At 56.4% G+C, this 21,920-nt stretch overlaps 1 protein-coding gene across 2 annotated transcripts; it reads right to left on the bottom strand.

The window, feature by feature from the left end:
- Window positions 1-617: 617 nt before the first annotated feature.
- SSC5D (scavenger receptor cysteine rich family member with 5 domains) lies at window positions 618-21,904 on the bottom strand. Of its 2 annotated transcripts, none has more exons than XM_064489677.1 (13): window positions 21,032-21,904; window positions 20,562-20,588; window positions 19,963-20,271; window positions 19,161-19,280; window positions 18,855-18,968; window positions 18,189-18,497; window positions 16,251-16,568; window positions 15,883-16,008; window positions 13,833-14,150; window positions 12,136-12,702; window positions 11,740-12,057; window positions 11,410-11,577; window positions 618-2,727 (listed from the first exon to the last, which is right to left on the bottom strand). In XM_064489677.1, the coding sequence occupies exons 1-13, from the start codon at window positions 21,462-21,464 to the stop codon at window positions 872-874; spliced, it is 4,983 nt and encodes a 1,660-aa protein (XP_064345747.1). In that variant the 5' UTR covers window positions 21,465-21,904; the 3' UTR covers window positions 618-871. The 2 variants fall into 2 exon arrangements, with proteins under 2 accessions (XP_064345747.1, XP_031315020.2); XM_031459160.2 differs by having other exon boundaries at window positions 11,740-12,054.
- Between the last annotated feature and the right edge of the window lie 16 nt (window positions 21,905-21,920).

Below are 21,920 nucleotides of genomic sequence, written 5' to 3'. Positions count from 1 at the left end.
GCACTTAGGCCCCAAAGCTCACTCCCTCTGCTGAGCTGTGTTGACCATATGCTCCTTGGCAGGTGTTCGTGAAGGTAAAGTAACATCATGCACACAAAGCCCTCAGAACAGAGCCTGGCCCGGAGGAGGTGCCCGACAAATATTAGTCATTACTATGATTATTACGTGCTCGTCCATCAGAAGGTATTAACGAGTGTGCACTCCGGGTCAGGCTCTGTTCCACGAGCTGGGCAGGCATGCATCTGTGAACAAGACAGACTGCTGCCCTTGTGGAGCTTCATCATTGCCATCATCACCTCCATCATGATGATCACCATCATCACCACCATCATCTCCATCATCACCAAGAGCATCTTCACCATCAACACCATCATCTCCATCACCATCATCTCCTTCATCAGCATCACCTCCATCACCATCATCTCCATCATCACCATCACCATGACCATCTTCATCACCATCTTCTCCATCATCACCATGAGCATCTTCATCACCATTATCACCATCATTCCATCATCACTATGACCACTTCTCCATCATCACCATCATGATTATCATTACTATGGTCTTCATCACCATGATCTTCATGACCATCATCATCACCATGATTACCACTGTTATCATCATAATGATCATCACCATCATCACTTTTATCCTCATCATAATATCACCATTATCATCTTCACCATCATCCTCACCATCATCATCGCCATCTTGCATGGTGACTGTGGTATTCACAAATAGATCAATCTCAAGACTCCATCTGCCCCAGTCCTCCAGAAACATCATTCATGTTTTGTTTTTAATTAGATACTTTGGTTTTCCTTTGTTGGTTTGGGAGTGTCTTAAGTCTCTCAAATCTCAGGTAGGGTCACACATCTCCCCTCAGAGGCCTCTCCTCCTCCTCTGGGGTGGTAGTGGTTGGTGCAGATGTGGTGGGGGGCCAGGCCACCTCTGCCAGTCTCTTCACAACCTCACTCAGATGCCCCAGACCCTGGGCAGCCTCCACCAGCTGGGCCAACCCCAGTCCCAGGGCTTGGCGCTCCTGCTGGTCCCGCTCCAGGGCCTGGGTCAGCCTCTGCAGCTGGCCACCCACATCCCTCACAGCGGCCACCAGCTCTACCAAGGCAGGTGGCTCACAAGCCATGACCCTTACAGGTGGCACTGGGGCCACACATGGGCCAAGGGGGCCTGGGCTCTGGCCAGGAGTTGGCCCTAGGGTGAGGTGGTCAGGAGGAGGTTGATCCAAGGGGTGAGCAATAGGGGGCAGATGCGGGTCAGGGGTCACAGTGAGGTCAGAGGCTGAGTGTGGAGTATGAGTAGGTGGAGACGTTAGTTTGGGGCTCTGGTTTCTAGGTTGAGTGAAGTTCTCAGTGGACAGTGTGTCCATGCTTGGGACTGGAGAGGGCCTGGAGGGGCTGGGCTCTGACGCTGGAGAGGGCTCTGGGCTCCATATCTCGGATGTGGAGGGGAGAGGAGCCCCTGTGAAGGTCAATTGGGGGTGCAGGCTGGGCTTGACTGTTGGTGCCAGAGAGGGAGAGGGAAGTTCTGTTCCCAAGGAAGTTAGAAGGGACTTGGTAGTGATCACAGGGGTTGAGGTGGGGTCAGGAGTCATGGTGGGGTAAGTAGTGGTGGCAAAATGAGGGGCTGTGGCAGGGTAAGGGGTTGTGGTGGGTTGAGGGGTTGTGGTGGAGTGAGGGGTTGTGGCAGAGTGAGGGGTTGTGGCAGAATGAAGGGTTGTGGCAGGGCGAGACGTCGTTGTGGGCTCAGGGGTTGTGATGGGGTGAGGGACTGTGCTGGGGTGAGCAGTGGTGATGGGATGAGGGGTGGGGGGAGGGGAAGGGGTGGTGGTGGGGTGAGAGGTCATGGTGGAGTGAGGGGTTGTGGTGGGGTGAGAGGTCGTGGTGGGGTAAGGGGTCATGGTGGGGTGAGAGGTCGTGGTGGGGTAAGGGGTTGTGGTGGGGTGAGAGGTCGTGGTGGGGTAAGGGGTCGTGGTGGGGTGAGAGGTCGTGGTGGGGTAAGGGGTCATGGTGGGGTGAGAGGTCGTGGTGGGGTAAGGGGTCATGGTGGGGTGAGATGTCGTGGTGGGGTAAGGGGTCGTGGTGGGGTGAGAGGTCGTGGTGGGGTAAGGGGTCATGGTGGGGTGAGAGGTCGTGGTGGGGTAAAGGGTGGCAGTGGGGTGAGAGGTAGTGGCAGCGTGAGAGGTTATGGTGGCTGTGGGGTCAGGGCTTGTGGAGGGGTCTGGGGAACTGGGAGGTTCTGGGACTGTGCTGGGGTATGGAGTTGTGTCCCAGCCTGGGGTTGTGTGAGATTCCGGTGATAGCTCTGAGGTAGGAGAAAGGCGGGTCACCGCTGCCGGTACAGAGGGGTCAGAGGTCAGTTCTTTGGGAGGGGTGGGCGGTAGGGTGGGTGGAAGCCCAGGGGTCAGCGCTGGAACTACGGTGGCATCGGGGGTGGACAAGATAAGGCCAGGGGTTGTCAAGGTGTGGTGAGAGTTCACCCAGGAGGCCGATTCTGGGCTGGGTGGCAAGGTGGCAGGAAGGCCAGAGGTCACCTCCAGTGTTGAAACGGTGGCGGCGGGGATGAACTGCGGCGTGGAGTCAGAAGTCAGCAGAGGGCCCGGGGGCCCCGACGAGGCGGGGGGAGGTGAGGAAGGGGCGGGGGGCACCGTCCTGGCCACAGTGGGCCATTGCAGGCGGCGCTCCATACACGGCTTCCTTGCGGAACCTGGAGGAAGAAAGACGGACGGCCGAGGTCAGTCTGCCCCGCCCACTCTGAGGCCCGGCCCGCCCTCCAGGGACGGACTGACCAATGAGAAGGCAGAGAGCCTCGTGATGTCACGGGTCGCCGGCAGACTTCGCCCGGCCCTAGTGCCCCACCTCCCCGTCTCCTCCGATGTCTCCAGGCGCCACCTGGCGTCCTCCCCTCTGGGGGAGATGCGGAGATGGGCGGGCTGGGGAGCGGGGGACGTTGGCGGGGTACCCTAGGATGCAGGAGGAAGTGCAAACGTGGTGGGGGTGCAGGATGGTGGGGGAGGAAGCAGGAGAGGGTATGGGGAATGTAGGGGTGCGGAGGGGTACCTGGTGCAGGAGGGGGCCCGATGGGCCGAGATGGGTGAAGGAAGAGAAAGACGGTAGCAGATGCTGGAGGCGCAGAAGCATGAGGGGGAATGCAGGAGGTCTCAGAAAGGTCATCTCGGGAATCAAGACAAATAGTTTTATGCCTTTTTTTGTTTTTGCCTTTTTGTTTGTTTGGGGGGGGTAGGTAATTAAGTTTATTTATTTAGTGGAGGTACTGGGGATTGAACCCAGGACCTCCTGCATGCTCAGCATGAGCTCTACCACTGAGCTATTACCCTCCTCCCAGAATACATTTCTACTGGGGCTTTCCAGGGTGAAAGCTGGGTCACCACTGGGAAATTTGGAGTCAACTTCTCCAGCCCACCACACAAACACCCTGACCCCCTCACCTCAGCTACATGCCTCACCTGTGTCCCCACGGGATCTTGGAGCTAGAGAGGGATGGCCTGGGCTCCTGGTGGTGCCAGTGGTGGCACAGGGTCCAGGTATGCCTGCAGTGGGGGTCCCCTTGGCCAGGACCCCTCCTAAAGGCATGTCCCCACATCCAGGAAGGCTCATAACCATCCTTGTCACCTTGAGAGATATGAGAACTGAGTCTCACCTCTCTTGGTTTTGACCCTCTGTTCCTGCTGGGCCCCCGCTCCAGCCTCACCCTGACTCAACTGGACCATCACCCCAATCTTCTCCCTGACCTCACAGGCACCTTGGTGATTCAGTGGGATTCTCTCAGCTACCAGTTACAGGAGTTGGGACTAAACTAGCTTATATAATAAGGACAGTTATTATTTCAATTTCCTGAGGTCCCTGACCTGCTCATTCTGTATTTTTTGCAAGAGGGGAAAAATCCTATAATAAACTACCTGGAACATTTCTGTAACATGATCTATCCTATGCTTTTTTGGCTTAATACACTTCGATAATCTCTGCATTGCAACAATTTTATATGACATATAAATTTACTATATATGCCATTTTGTACAGGAAGAATAAAAAGATGATTCCTCTTCTAGCTTGACTGGCCCAAAGACTTATTTTAACAACAGTTTTGTTGAACTATAATTCACATACCTTACAATTCACCTACTTAAAATGTGCAGTTCAGTGGTTTTTAGTACATTCATGAAGTTGTACAGCCATGGAAGATGGGACATTCCTCATCTTCCTTCATAAACTGCCCCTGCCCACCTCCCCAGAATCACCTTACCACATCTTCTCCCAAACAACGTGCTGTCCACACCTGCTTCTCAAGCCTGTCCGCACCTCTGAGCCTTTGTCTGTGCCGTCTCCTCTACCTGGAATTCCCTCCCCCTCTATTTTTCTAGCCAAGCAAGCATATTAAGACGTTTTCCCACTCTGCATGGAAAACCAGGCAGAAGGATGGTGTCCGCGATGCCAGGCATGTCAGCCGTGGTCACTGTGAACTCTGCCGCCAGCCATTCCAGTGGCAGAAACCCCTGCTCTGCCACCTGCTAACATGCTCACGCTAACAGAACAAGAGTCTGTTTCCACCCTGATGCCCAGCATTGCGGAGACCTCGGCTGTGGTTTCCTGTTAGTCACCATTCTTAATTAAATACCTTTCCCATGCCTGTTAAATACCCTAAGAGGAAAGCTAGGAAATCCTGCCAATGGCCATACACACTAGGAATTTTAAAAACCATCAGCAGTGATAATTTAAAAATGGACAAAAAAAAAAAAAAAAAAAAGGTTGGGGGAAAACCCATTAGCAATGAATCACTAAAGATTTTTTCCCCAAGACCAAGACGCTGGGTTTAGGAGGACTCTGTCAAGAACACAGATTGCAGCTGTCATCTTGGTAAAATGTCGGCCCGTCAAGTGCAGGCATGCTCCTTGGGTCTGCGTGTACTTGAAATGCCCTCTAAGGTATGGCCACATGCTCATGGTCCATTAGTCTGTGATCGATTAAAGTTTTTCATTAAAGTATACATTGCAAAAAGCAGCAGCACTGCAGTGGCAGGCCCTGTGAGGCCAAACCACCCTTGCCCTTGGTCGGGGAGCCGCTGCCTGGCATTCAGTTTACAGTGCCCAGACACGTCTTTTCATTTCAGCCGCACACGTGGGACTCCCTGCTGCTATACTGTCACCGCATGCCTCAGCTTCCTACAGCTAGGGAGATGGCGCGAATACCTGCACACGGCACACCCCTCTCAGCGCCTGCTTTCTGGCTCAGTCCCTGCCTGAGCAAGTCACCCAACTTCTCCATGACTCTGTTTCCTCATCTTTAAAATGGGTAGCACGGTGGGGTCGCAGGGCTGGCAGGTGATGAGCAGTTTTTTAAATTAAATACATATAAGTCTAGTTCCTTCTTTTTAACTTTGTATAATATTCTAGGATATGAATATACAACCGCCGATTTATCTATGCCCACGCCAACGGGCAGTTTTGCTGTTACAAATATGGCTGCTGTGAATTCTTCATGAGTGAGAATTCCTCAGCACCTGATTGTGGAGTTGCTTTGTGGAAGGCAGATGTATCTCCCTAGATATTGTCAGACTGCCCTCCCAAGTAGGTGCAGAGTCTCACATCCACCTTTATCCTACATCCTTGCTGCTGTCTGACATTTTAATTTTTAGTAATCTCACGGGGAGCGGGTGGGTGAAGAAGCTGCAGCTTCGCTACGGATGACGACATTGAAGTCCAGAGAGGGCAAGGAATCTTCCCAAGGTCACACAACTAAGGAGCAGCATTTGGGCTTCAGACCTGGCAGATCTACCTGGTTCTAAATGGGGATCTCTTTCCCTCTGAGTACAAATCTCCTGGCCTTACTCCACTCCTTCCCTGGTTTTATTCATCCTTTGGGATTTGATTCAAAGACCTCTCCCCTCTCCGCTTTGAAGAGGCCACGCCCAGCTCTATGCTTCCTGGGTTCTTCAGGCCTAATTCTGTCACGGGCTCCTTCCCAGTCTCTGTGACTGGAGTGGTTAAGACGGTGAATGCTGGAGTTCAAATCTAAGCTCTTGCCCTTTGCTGTCCTGACCTCTCTGTACCTCAAATTCTCTGTAAAATGAGGTTAAGGACAGTCCTTATCTCATAACGCTCCACAGGAAGTGAGTTAAACTATGTGATGCACTTCAAATATTAGCAATTATTATTGTTGTTATTTTTTTATCATGCAACCTCTAAATTTAATCTGGCACTTAATCTTGGATGCCCTCCCCTCTGCGCAGCTATAACCTACAGCGATATGCCACACCCATGAGTCATCCCACGTTCCCCGCTGCATGTGGGAACTCCATTCGACATAGCTATCTGCAGAGCCTCATGCATTCCCGCAGCTGCAAACTCCATCCTGTAAACTTATGTCTTCGGCCCAGGCGCTCCTCGGAGCTCCAGGATTGCACATCCAGTGTCTCCGCCTGGGTTTGTCAAACACATCACCAATGAAGCTTCTAATATCCCCATTCTAGATCCTGTGGACACACCCTGCAGTGTTCCCTGGTCCATCCCCCACCTCCTTTTCCTCAACTTATCACTTGAACCCATCAGCTCAACCCCCAGAATATAGTTTGAACAAGCACACCTGTCTCAATCTCCACTGCCACCTCTCCATGGACCTCCTGGTCTCCCTGCATTCACTCTTTTGTTTTTTTAATGAAGGTGCTGGAGATTGAACCCAGGACCCCAGGCATGCTAAGCACGTGCTCTATCACTGAACTACACCCTCCCTGCACACACTCTTGCTCCTACACCCATTCCCCTGGCAACATCCTGAGGGACTCCTTTGAAAGTGCACATGTGATCATGACCTTCCTAGCTTCAAATGCTCCACCAAGGGCTTGTGAACACAGAATAAAACCCAGACTCTGGCCTCACCTCCTATCACTCTCACCCTGCCTGGCTCACTCCACTCCAGCGATGCTGGCATCCTTATTGTCCTCCGAAAGTCCCACCACAGGGCCTTTGCGTGTGCACCCCGTCTCCCTGGAATGCTCCTTTAGCCCCCTCACAGGGGACATCTTTACAATGGACCAAAGACCTCATCTCCTGCCCTCATCCCCATCAACCACTCCAGTCCCACTGACCTTGCTGCTGTTTCTAGAACCAGTTAAGCACACACCCCCACCTCAGGGCCTTTGCACATGCTGTTCCCTCCCTATGGACCACTCTCCTAACAGATATTTGCATGGCTTCCTCCCTCTCCTTCCTGAGTCTGTCACTTAAATGGCACTTTCTTAGTAAGTCATCTCTTGACTCTCATATTTTAAGTTACAACTCAGCCCCTCCCTTTTCCCCTCCCTTGCTCTGCTCCACTGCTATGTTCCCTGGGGTTGGTTAATGTCTGCATCTCCAACTTCCATCATCCAGGAAGCCTCAAGAAATGTTGCTTCAGGGGGAGGGTATAGCTCAGTGGTAGAGTGCCTGCTTAGCATGCACAAGGTCCTGGGTTCAATCCCCAGTACCTCCATTAAAAAAATAAATAAACCTAATTACCTCCCCGTCACAAAATAGGAAAAAAAGTGTTGCTTCAGTGAACCAAAGAATTCAAACTTCATAAGCTTCCAGCTTCATCTTCTGTACACTCCCTCTCAACTCTTTCGTTTGTCTTGGGGTGGGGGTAATTAGGTTTCTTTGTTTATTTACTTATTTTTGATAGAGGTACTGGGGATTGAACCTCATGCATGCTAAGCACCCACTCTACCACTGAGCTATACCCTCCCCCAACTCTCTTGACTTACATGGTGAACTCTTACTCCTTTGTTTGTTCATTCACTCAACAAACATGTAAAAAAAGTCTCCACTATGTCTCTACAACACAGATCCCATGGTAGACAGAACAATGCTCCCTAAAGATGTCCATACCCTAATTCCCAGAACCTGTGGCTATGTTACCTGATGTGGCAAAAGGGACTTTGCAGATGTCATTAAGGGTCCAGACCCTTACGTGAAGAGATTACCCTGTATTAATCTGAGTGGACTGAATCTAATCACACAAATCCTCAAAATTAGAGAATCTTTCCCAGCTAGAGTGACAGAAGATATAAAAGGCAAAAAAAAAAAAAAAAAAAAAAAAAATACCAGAGAGCTGCAATGTTGCTGGCTTTGAAGATGGAGGAAGGGGCCACACAGTGAGGAATGCAGGGGCTCTAGAAGCTGGAAAAGACAAGGGAACAGATTCTCCTGTGGAGCCTCAGAAGGAACACAGCCCCGCTGACACCTTAATTTTAGCCAGTGAGACTCCTGTAGGATTCCTGATCTCCAGAACTGCAAAATAGTAAGCTCCTACTGTCTTAAGCCTCTAATGTGCAGTCATGTGTTATGGCAGCAAAAGAAACTGACACAGCTAAACACAAGAGAGCTAAGTGTCTGCAGAGATGACGTGCCTTAGATGGGCAATGCAGTTTTCTCAACTCCAGCCTTTGCTCCTCGGAGAATCCCCTTCATCCTGGCATCTGCTGGTGGAAACGATACCATCTCCTCTACAAGGTTTTTCCTGATTGCTTCACTAGAAATAATCACTCCATCCCTGGGATGATGCAGCTGTTGCTCGTTTACAGTAAATAACTCTTAACAACCAACATTTTGCGGTTTTAAATGATTTCACACACGTTGGGCTCACTGGATTAGGACCTGAGGTCATTCAGCTACTTCTAATCCCAGTGGGGCCACAACTGGTACCCAGGGAGCTGGACTCCAGAACTCATGCTGTTAATTACTTCAGCAATTCAGTCATCTTTCCCAACCCAATGAGCAAATCGTGTGTGAAATCGTTTAAAATGGATCTAACTCATGGCTCCTGAGTTGAAGTTTAACTTCTCCGAGCCTCATTTTTCCCACCGGAAACACAGGGTCAACACCAGGATCTACCATCCAGTTGGTGGAATCATACGTTCCTGGCACTCCTTGACTCTTTCAGAGACCCTGGAGCTCTTGTTTTTTTTCAAAGGAGAGTACTTTTTCAAGGTCACCTTGCTAATGAAGACAGGAATTCAGATCTGTCGTTTCTTTCCCGCGTGCCCTGCCCTGCCCCTCCCTACAAGTGGTCTCTTTCTTGATCTATTAAGGCACCTAATTTAGGGCCATGTTGGGGGAGGTAATCAAGTTTATTTTTTTTCAGTTGAGGTACTGGGGACTGAACCCAGGACCTCGTGCATGCTAAGCAGGCACTCTACCACTGAGCTATACCTTCCCTGACCAAGTCTTCCCATTATTAAGGTTGTTCATGCGACTCCTGAGATTTCCATCGCGCAGTCTGTCGTTCTGCACTTATTTGTGCTCATGTACCGCCTCTCCCCCACCGGGAAGAGGGGCTCCCGGAGGGCGGGACCTGGCCGTCCTCAGCGGTGCGAGCGCCCAGCGTCTGACCGTCTCCGCCACGAGGGGGCGCTACGGGATAGGGAGGCGGCGCCGGGTCGCCGAGAACAAAGGCTCTGGAATCCAGGCCACACGTGCACTGTGCTGCACCACCTCTGGAAACTGAGCCCTAACTCACAACTTCGGTCGCCCCCACCGCAAACCGCAGAGACCCCAAGGCCTCTCCACCCCGCCCCTCCCCGCCAGGACGAAGCCAGACCGAAAACAGACACCGCCCTTCGGGACCGCAGTGCACCTCACCCGCCTTTATGACCGGGGTGTGCATCAGCCAGCCAATCAGGAGGCGCAGCGCGTCTGTGACGTCACATGCGGAGTGACGTATGCCCTTCCACCCTCTCCCCGAAGCCCGCAGAATGCGCATGCGTGCTGAGCGTGCGGAAAAGGCGGGAAACGGCGCGCGCGAGAGGCGGGGTCCAACCGGGGGGCCGAAAGGGGCGAGCGGAGGGGCGCGGGGCGACCCACGCGGCCCCGAGGCGTAGGGGAGGATGGAGGGAACACACGGGGAGGGAGAGGGCTGAGAAGCACAGTTGGTGCGATAGGCGGAGGAGGAACAGAACCTGCGACGCCTGGGGGAGGGGGCGACCGCCGCACGGGGAAGGGGTCGGGAGAACCCGGGAGGAAGCCTCCATGCAGACGTGGAGGGAGGCAGGGAGAGAGCGAGGGGGAGACAGGAGAGGGGATGGCGCGATGGAGACTCAGAGGATGAAGAAAGGGAGAGAGGAGAGCCGAGCCTGGGCGGGGGTCGAGTGGGAAACAGCGGGGAGGGCGCGGCAGCGAGAGTGAAAGAAAAAGGAGGATGCGGAGGGGAGATAGAGAAGCGGGCCGTGAAAACCAGTGGGAAGTAGGGGAGATGGCAGTGGGGACTTGGTAAGGAGAGAAAAAATCAGAAATTTGGTGAGACTGATGAGCCAAAGAGACGAGCGGGGGGAGACAGCGAAAGAGAAAGAGCTGAAAAGATGAAAACAGTAAGAAATAGAGAAGATGCGAGTGAGAAACTGAAACTAGAAAAAGTGGAAGACATAGGAGAAGAGATGAAGAGAAACTGACCAAGAAAAATAGAAATAGAGGAGGGGGTGAGAAACGGAAAATGAAAGAAAAAAAGAACCAGACGCGGAGGGGGAAAGGCAAAACGTCGACCGTGGAAAAACACAGAGAAATAGAATTGATGGGGCTGTGAACTTGACAAGGAGAGGAAAAAAAAAAAAGAGCAAGATGGTGAGAAAGAAACTGACGGTGAAAAAAACAGAGATGAGGGTGAGACTTGAAAGGAAAAAAGAATGTGAGGTGGGATCAGCGGTGGATCAAGACAGACCCTGAGTAGGGATGGACTAGAGATCACACAGATACACACACATACACACATACACACATATACACAAACGCACATGCACATGCACACGTACATACACATACACGGGCAGAGAAACCGGCAACGTGGGGCTGAGTTGGGTCAAGGTGGCAGAGATGGGAGGAGAGAAACAGGTGACAGTGAGACAGAGGGGGACAGAGCTGTGGGGCCAGAGGCTGCCCCCACTGGCCAGAGGAAGGAGGTCAGGCTGGGAACAGAACCCTCCATCCAGATGTCCCCACCGGGCCTCTGAGCCATAGCCCGACCCAGATCAGAGCGTGCTCTGGGAGAATGGGTCTGTGGTGACAGGGTGGGCCTCAGCCATAGGGTCTGGAGGGATTTCCATCAAGGCTGTGGACTGAGGGGCACGGGCTCCAGTCGGTTTTTCTGGAGGGTGGGTGCTGGGCTCCGCTGAGCTGGGTCTGTTTTCAAACAGTGGTGGGGGAGGGGGTCTCTTCTCGGCTCTGGAGGACAGTGTTTGGTTGAGCCCAAGGAGGGAATGTTTTTAGGATCTCCAGAGCTGAGGAAAACCCGTCTGGGGTCTCTGAGACCCAGGCCTGCTCATTTAGGAGGGTCTTTCTGGAAGCCCGGCAGGGAGGTGCACAGAGGTTTCCAGAGGCCCCCTCCCCACCCCAGCTATGCCCCTCACCTGTGCCAGGAAGGCGCCTCGTTGCTGGGGAGGGGACCCCTGGGCGCCCGGTGGTGCCCCGGGAGAGAATGTGTCCAGGCATCCCTGCGGTGGTGGTCCTCTTGGCCAGGTCCTCTCCCGACGTGGGGTCCCAGGTCCATGGTGGGTAATCCTCCTCGTCTGTGTAGCCTTGGGAGAAAGTGGGGAAGGGGAGAGCCCGGTCCCGTCTCAGGTCCTTGCCGCTGCTCCAGACTCCCCCTCTGGAACCTCCTGTAGCTGCTCTGGGTCCCCACTCCCTTGCCACCCTGACCTCATGCCCTCGGCTGCCCTGCTGAGCCCCACCTGGCGTACCAGTGCAAGTGAGCCCCACGTCCTCCTCGTGGTCACAGTTATGCTGACCCCACGGCCTTGCGGGGCAGTCGCTCAGCGAGGTCTCGCTTCCCTTGCAGCCCAGGTCATCCAGCCAGATGGGCCCGGTCCCAGGGCCATAGTGGGTTTTGCCCACTCGGGGCCGGACTCTCCCACAGCCCAGCTCCCAGCAGGCCACGGTGCCATCCCGCAGGTCCCAGTTGTCATCGCATACGGTGCCCCAGCGTCCAGCATGCCACACCTCCAGCCGGCCAGCACACCGGTTGGGCCCATCAGCCAGACGAACTCGGAACAGGCCTACTGGTAGAAGGCCCAGGTCAGGAGGGGCCAGCGGGGGTCAGGAGGGTCAGCCTCACTCTTCTCCCTCCTTCCACTCACCTGATCCCCCAGTGGGGGAGGGGGCTGGGTCTTTGGATGACTCTGGAGAACCTTCTGGGATCCTGGCCGATGGCTCCACGGTGGCCTCAGAGGTCATTTCTTGGGGGCCTTGAGTGGTCGGTGTTGCCACAGTCTTAAAGGTCCGTTCCCGGGGGGCCCGGGGAGTCCGAGTCACAGGAGTGTGTGAGGTCAGCGTGTGAGAGGTCTCAGTGGTCAGCCTTGTGGTAAACTCAGAGGTTGGTCTCCGAGAGGCCTCCATGGTCCGGGCGGTAGTGGTCCTCAAGGTCAGTTCTAGGGGACTCCGAGTGCCCTGGACCCTGGAGTGTTTAGTGGTCGGCATCACGGGAGGCTGAGTGGCTGGTCTCTTTGCAGTCTTGGTCACCCACTTCTTTGTGCTCTTGGGCATTTTCCCTGGGGCCTTGGTGGTTTTCTCCAGCACACTGGGGGTCAGTCTGGCAGGGGGCTTGGTGGCCAGCTCCCCTGGGAGCCAGGCATCCGGGTCTCTACCCAGGCCAGGGATCCAGCTCCAACTGAAGGGGTCTGAGATGGAGTCCAGGCCGGGGGTTCCTGGAAGACAGGCGGGGAGGACAGGGACGATGGCAGACACTGTGATGCCAAGAGTTAACGATGCAGTGCGTGGGTTAGCCTTGTCCAAAGAAAGGTTTGGCCCTCTGCCCTGGCTACTGGGGAGGGGGGCTCTCCAAGCCCTTGGAATGTCCTGCCTGGAACAGTGTTTCCTGGGGGGCGGGACCACCCTGATAACCTTTGCTAACAATGTGACGTATGGGCTGCCAGCGTGCAGCCAGCCACATCTCAGGACGGAGCGCCTATAAACACTCTGACGCCAAGGCCAGGAGGGCTTCCCTGTTCGGCAGCACTTCACGTGTGTTGCCACACGTCATTGCTGGGGAGGTAAGTGCTGTCTGCGTGGCTGCCCTGGAAGCCCTGAGAGGGTCACTCCTGGACCCCGCGCCCAGCTCCTCTTCCCTCGGCTGATTTAATCTGTGTCCTTTCACTGCAGTAAACTGTGCTTCTGAGTTGGACAGCTTTTCTGATTTTTGTAAGTCCTTCTAGAAAACTGTGGAAGCTAAGGGTGTTGTTGGTACCCTCCCAAATGGTCACATGTCAGGTGGGTTTGCAACGATTTGCTGGTGCATCTTTCCCTTGGTGAAATGTAAGTGTCAAAGGCGAGGGCTGGGCCCATTGCATTCTGAGGACCAGGCTTCAGCTCGGTGTCCGGCATTCGATAAATAATGGCGAATGAACAGCGCAAGCCGTTCCTGAGCTTATTTCAGCTGGCTCTCCCTCACGCTGGCTTCTCGCCATCTCCTTGTGCCCCTGTGCCTGCCTCCTCTCAGCTTGGGGTGGACACAGCTCCTCTCTAAGTAGGAGACCTCCTTGATTCTTGTGGGGAGCAGGAGGAGGAGAAAGAATCCTGGCTATGCCACTTAGCTGCTGTGTGACCTTGGGTGAGTTACATAACCTCTCTGTGCCTTAGCATCTTCGTCAGTAAAACGGGCATAACAGCTACCAATTTGGACTTACTGTGAGGTGTGAATGTGATCACGTGCAAAAACAGCCAGCCCAAGGCAGGGGCTTAGGAGGTGGGTACTCAATCAATGTTAGTGCCAATGTTTGTTCCTGTTCCCTCCTCCAGGAAGCCCTCCCGGAGCCATTGGTGGCCAGGGCCTCCTTACCAGTGCAGGTGATTCCAACGTCCTCATTATGAGCACAGTTGTGCTTCCCCCAGGGGGCGGCGGGACAGTTGGCGAGGGACGCCTCAGTCCCTGTGCATCTGACGTCATCCAGCCAGATGGGGCCGGCGCCCCAGCCAAAGCGGCCAGCAGCAGGGTCTGGCTGCCGAGGCCCCCCGCAGCCCAGCTCCCGGCAGACCACGGCCGTGTCCCGCAGGTCCCAGCTGTCGTCACACACGGTCCCCCAGCGCCCGGCATGCCACACCTCCAGCCGGCCTGAGCACCTGCTGGGCCCGGCCACCAGGCGCAGTCGGGGGGACCCTGGGGTGGAAGACACCCAAAGAGTGAGAGTCAGGGAGGCCATCGGGCTCTGAGTCTTTGTCCACCCTCCCTCCACCTTCTTTCTATGCACCCACCCTTCCTCCCCAGCAGGAAGCACTCATCCAGGCCAGTGTCTGCGTCAGGCACAGGGCCACGGAGTCAGGGATCAAGGGCGGTTCCTTGAAAAAGCTCAACACAGAATCACCATACGATCTGGAAACCCCACTCCTATGGAGATGCCCACAAGAAAGTGGATATGGGCACTCAGTCAGGTACCCGTACACCCACGTCCACGGCAGCGTCATTCCCAACAGGCCAAAGGCGGGAGCTGCCCAAGTGTCCATTGATGGACAAGTGGATAAGCAAAGTGTAGTCCATCTATACAGTGGAATGCTATTCAGACGTGAAAAAAATTCTGCCATGTGCTACAATATGGATGAACTTGGAGGACATGATGCTCAAGGAGATAAGCCAGACACAAAAGGACAAACACTGCGGGATTCCACTTATACGTAAAGTACCTAATCAGATGCAGAGAGACAGAAGACTGGTGTGTGCCAGGGGCTGGGAAGATGGGGGACAGGTAGTGAGTGCTAATGGGTCTAGCGTATGTTTGGGATGACGAAAAAATTCTGGAGGTGGTGGTGGTGATGCTTACACAGCACTGTAGAATGTATTCTATACGACTGAACTGTATGCTTAAAAATGGTTAAAATGGTCAATTTTCTGTGCATATGTTACTACAATTTGGAAAAAAAAAAAAAAAGAAAGTGTGCTCTGGAACAAATTGGCTGCACTCTCAAGTCCCGGCTCTCCCACTTTTGAGCTGTGTAGTCTCATGTCTAACGTGGAAACCAGACGGTACCTATGGCGTGAGTGGCTGGGAGCGTTGCCTGGCGATGCCGTCCACAGGGGGCTTGGAACAGCACTGGTCACGTGAGCCAGTGAGTGCTGAGTATATGGCAGTTGCTTTATTATTATTATTCAGAAAAGGGGGAAGGAGGCCTCTGGTAATGGTGATCAAGTTCCCGCTTTTTTCAGCCTTTTCCAGCCTTGAGGAGATAGCTGTATGCATGGTGGCTTTGTATCTGCTGTACCTGATGCTCTGACATCTTGGGGCCTTGCTGCTCTGAAGGGACTGCTAACCCCCAGACATAGGAAACTACGGGACTGGGAGTGTGCCCTTCAGATGCAACCTGACCCACCCAGAGCCCACGCCCGCCCCCCCACCTGGGGGCAGGTTACGCTCCAGAGCCAGCCGGAATGATTCAGACCAGCCCATCCTAGGCCTGCCCACCCTGCCGTGTCCAGTCCTCCCCAGAGAAGCCGCACTCAAGGCTTTGCCCACGTTCACCCATCAGTGCCTCCACTTCCTGAGGGACCCTTGTGCTTTTTCATGTGGCCCTGTGCCGTGTGGCATGCTGTGTCCCCTCCTCTGGGGGACGGTGAGAAACCAACTACCTCTCCAATGACACTCGTCTCCTCATCTGCTGGCCTCCCCCTACCTGACTGATAATGAAGCCTGTGTTTTAAAAGAACAGCCATCGCTGACCCAGTGCCTTCCAGATTTGTGAGAGCAGAGCATTAAGCCCAGCAGGGGCCCTTCTGAGTGTGGGCTATCTCCCACCCTCCACCCTCCCCTACCCCCAGACAGTCTGAGCAGGGAGGGAGGGCATCTGGGGGCAGGAAATAGAAGCCAAGGCCCATATCTGGGGGAGCAGAAGGAACTCACCAGCTTCCGGCCCAGGTTCCTGAGGGGCAGCAGGGGAGGCAGGTGGAGGAGAAATGCCTGCTGTCCGAGGGGCCTGGCTCGCCGTGGGGGGCAGGGCCGTGGGAGGGACGTATCCGGGAGGCATACCTGGGCCGGAAGAGGTGATCAGCACCCACTGCTGGGCTGTAGGCGGCTCCCCACACCGCGTGGCCTAGGACCCTGATGTAGGGGAGGGTTCAGGGGCAAGCACGACATGGGGCGGGTGGGCAGTCGGGATGGGGGAGTGTGGGACACGCGGGGTATAATCAGGAAAATACACGAGCCCCCCCAGTTCTTGCCCTCCTCTTGAGATCCCCCAACGCCCAACCTCTCTGGCCTCTCCCCCTCACCATCACACACAGCCCCGGCGTCTTCCCGGTGATGACAGTCGTGCTGGCCCCAGGGCCTCGCCGGACAGTACCGCAAGGCTGTCTCGTTTCCCCGACAGCGAAGATCATCCAGGAGGATGGGTCCAGCCCCCTCCCCAAAGAAGGCGCCTCCGGGGGCGGCCAGCGCCCCCCCGCAGCCCAGCTCCCGGCAGGCCACAGCGGCGTCCCGCAGGTCCCAGGCGTCATCACACACTGTCCCCCAGCGCCCGGCGTGCCACACCTCCAGCCGGCCAGCACACCCATGGGGGCCATCGGCCAGACGCAGCCGAGGGGCCGGGCCTGGATGTGGGGAGGGGGAGAGAGCAGAGAGGGAAGACCGTGATGGATGAGCCGGCACCTAGGTGCATGCAGGGACCCAGGATGGGTGAGAAGGCACGGCTACATGGGGTCCTGCGTCATGCCTGAGATGGTGCTGGAGTCGGCCCTCCACCTTCAGTTTGCAAAGGACGAAAAGGCTCCGGGATGGTTAGTCATTCACCTAGAGTCCAACTCGGGTCTATCCACACCCCCTACCTCCCAACATCGTCCCTGCCTCCCCAGGGACAACACTGGTCTTGACCCGCCCCCCTAACTCCCCAGGTGGTTCCCCACTCCCCAGCTGCCTTCCCCAGGCCAGTAAAGCAGGGCTTCTGAGCCTCAGCACCACTGACATCAGGGGTCAGATCATTCTCTGCTGTGGGGGCCGTGCTGTATGCAGTGGGATGTCCAGCAGTGTCCCTGGGCCCCAGAAGCACCCCCACTCCCCCCACAGTTGTGATGACCAGAAATGTCCCCAAACATTGCTGATGTCCCCTGGGGAGCAGGGTGGGGAATCGCCCCAAGGTTGAGAACCACTAGTCTAGATACCAAACTCTAGTTGGTCTGGGAGTACAATTCCATTGGGTCCTTTTAGGGTGAGAGCTGGGTCACCTTTGGGGAGTGTGGAGTCCGTCTCTCTAGCCCCCATTCTGGGGGGGTGGTGCAAAATCACCCCCATTGGTGTTTTAGAGAAGAGGACAGGCCAGAGAGGCTGAGATACTTCTGGCCTAAATCTCCCCGCTTTAAGAGGGAGCTCCCTCTCTGGGCTGCCCTGAGGAGCAAAGATGGTAAGAAACCCACAGTTCCTTACCATCCTGTTTCCCTCAGTGGGGTTCACTTCTTCCCCACAACAACTTGACCTCCTCTGGAGCCTCCACTCACCTCCCAGAAACTGGGCATCCAGAGATGCCACTTCCGTCCTCACAAGCTCTCCACAATATAACAGCACGTGGAGGGGTCACCCTTACTGCCTCCAGTCCACCGACCTGAGCCCCAACCTGTGTGCCCCTGGTCTCTGTCCCCCCACTCCCTGCATACCAGATACCCAGATCCATCTGTGCTGCGGGACAGACCCGGCGGGTCAGGTTCTAGGCCATTTGCTTTACATCTCAGTCTGCATCTGGGAAGGTGAGGCGAGCCCGTCCAAGCAGGGGTGAGGCTTAGAGCCGGCTCCCGACTGCCACTTAGCACGGCGCAAGGTCTCAGGTGGAAATCCGCACCCTCTCTCCACTCCTGTCCACTGACTTAGGCATCTCCTGCACCCCTGACTGGGGGTGCATCTCCTGTCAGCCTGCAGCCCCTGAAATGTCCCAACCCACACCTGTGGGCCATCCCTGCCCTGTGCGGGCTGTGTCCTACAGCACCCGAACAGAAAGTCATGAGAGCCAGGACAGGGTCTCAGGTGTGTGCTGTGTCTGTCTCCAGCAGGGGCTGGTGCTTAATGAATAGGTGTGGAAGGGAGGGAAGAAGGGAGGAGGGGAGGGAGAGAAGGAGGGAAGGGGGTTGGAGAGCTCCTTAAAGCAGGTGTTGTGATGTCAGTGAGTGGGGAGTGGGGCTTGGCCCTTGCGGGAGGGGGTCTGGGGAGGCAGGGGACAGACATACCGGTACAGACCAGCCCTGCATCCTCTGTGTGGTCACAGTTGCTCCGGCCCCAGGGGCTTCGGGGACAGTCCCGCAAGGCCTGCTCTCCGCCTCCGCACCCCACGTCGTCCATCCACACGGGCCCTGAACCCGGGCCGAATCGGGCCCCTCCGGGGGCAGCTAGAGCACCCCCACAGCCCAGTTCCCGGCAGGCCACAGCAGCATCCCGCAGGTCCCAGCCGTCGTCACACACGGTCCCCCAGCGTCCGCCGTGCCACACCTCCAGGCGGCCCGAGCACCCATGGGGGCCGGAGACCAGGCGCAGCCGCTCTGGGGGGACAGCAGGGAGAGAGGGGGACGGTGAGGGGACTCGTGTGAGGCAGCTGAGGCCATGCAGATTACAGCACCCTCGTTCTCAATCTGGGGAAACTGAGCCCCGGAGTGGGCAGAGGCCTAAGATCGGCCGCCAGCAGCCATGGATACTGGGTCTCCTGACCAGGCAAGGTGCAGGGACATGATGGGGAGCCTGGGCCAGACTGAATCCCCGGGGATGTGGTGCATGCTGGAGCCCTGCTGGGGCCACAGGTTAAGAGGAGAGCACCCAGGGGGCAGTTCCCCAGTTTGGTCCAGTGGGACCTCGGGCCTCCCCGACCCAGATTTGCAGACGGGATGCCTGCGGGCACTTACCCTGGCGGGGGGCTCCAGCAGTCAGCAAAGGAGCCCTAGTGGACTTGGCCTGCTTGGGCGGCCGGGAGCTCTTCTTCCGGGAGCTGTTCTGGGGGGTCCCGGCTGGGCGGGGGGCTTGGCGAGGAAACAGCAGAGAGGGAGATCAGGGCTGCACCTCCTGGAGCTGCAGGTCAGCCCTGAGAGTCCACAAAGGTCTGAAGGGGGCCATGGCAGAGGCCCTTAGGAGTGTGTTGGAGATGGGCCTCTGTCTGCCCCTTCTCCCTCCCAGCTGCAGCAGGAGAGAGGGAACGGGCGGGGTGGGCTCACCATGCGTCACGGGGGGCTCCTCAGAGCCAGGGCTCAGCTCCCCAGACAGCCCCGGCCAGGGGTCCCCATCCAGGATGGAAGGTGTGTTGTCCTGGTCCCTGGAGTCGGCCACACGCTGACCTTCAGGAGACGTCACACTGATCCATTTTTTCAGGCCCATGGTCCTACCCCACCCCTCTCTGCATGGCTGAGTTTTAGCCTACCACGAGGAACGTGCCCAAGCCAGATAGGTTCCCTATCAACTCTTACCCTTCCCTTCCTTCGATGTAAAAACAGGAAGAATGCCTTTTGCTGATGCAAGGTTAACCACTCATGAGGAATAATGGTCATAAGACCCCCGGAGGGAGGAAAACCTCCAGTTCCCAACCGTGCAGACATGCTTCTCCCTTGGTAGTCAGATCTACCTCTAGCTGTGGCCTCTTTAATCTCCCTGCAACCCTTTCGGTGGAGTGAAGCCCGGCTGCAAATTAAGGCCTCCAGTCTGCCATCCTCTTGATCTTTCCTGCCTGTGAGTTCCCCAGAATAAACTTCCTAATTGCCTGCTTTGTTTTTTGGTTCAAAGTTCCTTCTCTGTTTGGAGAATTTTATTCAACATCTCCACAGTCCAACACCCAGATGCTATGGAGAGGGAAGGCCCTGAGTGAGGTGAGGGCTGGGCTCTCCAGGGCAGTGGTAAGTCCTGGCTTTGTAGGTGGTGTCAGGGGGTATGGACTTCTGGATTCTCAGAGTTACTGAGCTGAGGACTTGGGTCCCTGTGCCATCTCAGAAGGAGTGCCCCCAGAGGGGGTCAAGGGTCCCCTACCTGCACAGACGACGCCGGCGTCCTCCTCGTGGGAGCAGATGTGGGCCTTCCAGCCGCGGTGGGGGCAGAGGCCCAGCTGCCGCTCACTGCCCCGGCAAGCCAGCTCGCTCAGCCACACGGGCCCCACGCCCTCCCCGAAGAAGGCGCCTCCAGGGGCGGCCAGCGCCCCACCACAGCCCAGTTCCCGGCAGGCCACGGCGGCATCCCGCAGGTCCCAGCCGTCGTCACACACGGTCCCCCAGCGCCCAGTGTGCCACACCTCCAGGCGACCAGCGCACCCATGGGGGCCATCGGCCAGACGCAGCCGCTCTGTGGGAACAGAGGAAAGGCTGTGACATCCTAGAGACCCTGGGGCAGGGGGTAGGCAGGGGCTGGGGGCTGTCCTGCAGGGCATGACTGGGAGCCCAACTCCTGGGTGCCCAGAAGAGCGGTGATGCCTCATAGGAAGCAGGAGGCTGGACACCCAGGTGGTTCTGGGGGATGTGGTGCCCGAGGTCATAGGTGGATGGGGGGGCCAGGGTCCCAGTGGAGGGTGAGGCTGGGCATGGGGTGGGCTTGGAGCTGAGCAAGGCCAGACAGAATTGTTCGGGGCCACTTACCAACAGCCTGGATCCCCATCAGAGCCACTGGAAGGGAGGTTGGAGGAGTGGGACAAAGTGAGGGCCTCACGCCTCTGCACCAGAAACCCTGCCCCTGGGAAGCAGAACTCTGGGCCGAAGGCATGGCCAGGTTCAGGTCCTAGAGATGGGCGGGGCTCCAGATGCCACAGGTCAGGGCTGTGCGCTCCCCCAGGGGCCTGGCTAAAGGGCAAATGGGGGGTGCCCCCAACAGGGTCAGGGCTTCTGGTGGGGGCAGGTAGGTCCCTAGGGCTCCTAAAAGGGTAGGATGGGGTATGCCAGAGGCTGGGTCCCTGGGGAATTGGGGAATCAGGCAAGGAGAGCCAGATGTCCCGTATTCCCCAAGCGACAGGGACAGGGCCCCAAAAGTCTGAGTCTCTCAAGTGGATGAGCTCAGGGGTCAGAAGGTGGGGCCTAGGCCCCTGAGTCCCGGAGGAGAAGGGGTCACTCACCGAGGAGGCAGGCCAAGACCCTCATGTTTGCAGAGTCCGGGCAGGGATGGGGTGAAAGGGGACAGGAGCAGGAGAGAGGGGAGGAGGTGGTGGCCACTGTTGGGAGGGAGGGAGAGAAGGAGGGAGGGACTCGCCTGTGGAGGCGCCCAGGACCTGGACCCGCGGAGGAGCAGGCAGGGGCTGGACGCTTTGCCAGGAGGAAGAGAGGCTGCCGAGGAGGCAGCAGGGGACAGGAGGGGGGGCGGGGAGGGGGCTGGCCCTCGGCTGAGGCCTGGGGAGGAGGGCGGTGGCAGGCGGGAGGGAGGGTGTCCAACTGCAAACACCCACACGGGAGACGCTGGCCAGGCGTGCTGTACTTAGAGATGCTTAAGGGGCAGCAGGCTGCAGGGAAGGATCCAGACAGGGGTGTGCCTGGGGGGACAGCAGGGGCCATGGGTGGGGCGCCCACCCATCTGCCTCCTCTTTTGTCCAGCCAGGGAAGTGTGGTGGGACCACAGTACAGGGGATTGAGGGTAAATTCACATCAGCTCCTGGGGCTGGGGACCTAGCACATCTGGGATTCACGATGCAGCAAGAGGGCTTGCAGCCAGACACCAGGAAGGACTTCCTGGACTGGAAAAAGAGACTGAGAAACCCCTCTCTCCAACACCTCCCCCCCGCCCTGCAGATTTGTGCACAAAGTCCCCAGCCCCGTCTGAGGGACCGGTGGTTGAACTTGTGTGTCTCCTTAGGAAACGGGTCGGGGGTTGAAAGGACTAAGGGTCAAGGCTTGGGTGGAGGAGGGGTACTACACACACACACACACTGCACTAAGCAGCTGTGAGGCGGAAAAAATTTGGTAATGGGGAGCGTGAGTCAGAGCTCTGGCAGGGAGCGGGGCTGCCGTGAG

Source organism: Camelus dromedarius, chromosome 9 (genome assembly GCF_036321535.1).
Source record: "Camelus dromedarius isolate mCamDro1 chromosome 9, mCamDro1.pat, whole genome shotgun sequence".
Taxonomy (NCBI): domain Eukaryota; kingdom Metazoa; phylum Chordata; class Mammalia; order Artiodactyla; family Camelidae; genus Camelus; species Camelus dromedarius.
This window is presented reverse-complemented; position numbering and strand designations above follow the sequence as displayed.

Excerpts from the sequence above, each read along its gene's own strand:
- SSC5D (XM_064489677.1), bottom strand. The coding sequence starts at position 21,464 with ATGGCCCCTGCTGTCCCCCCAGGCACACCCCTGTCTGGATCCTTCCCT. Across the intron at positions 20,272-20,561 it reads GATGGGGATCCAGGCTGTTG|AGCGGCTGCGTCTGGCCGAT; the intron begins GTAAGTGGCCCC and ends CTGTTCCCACAG. Across the intron at positions 19,281-19,962 it reads CGCCGGCGTCGTCTGTGCAG|GTCAGCGTGTGGCCGACTCC; the intron begins GTAGGGGACCCT and ends CGTCTCCTGAAG.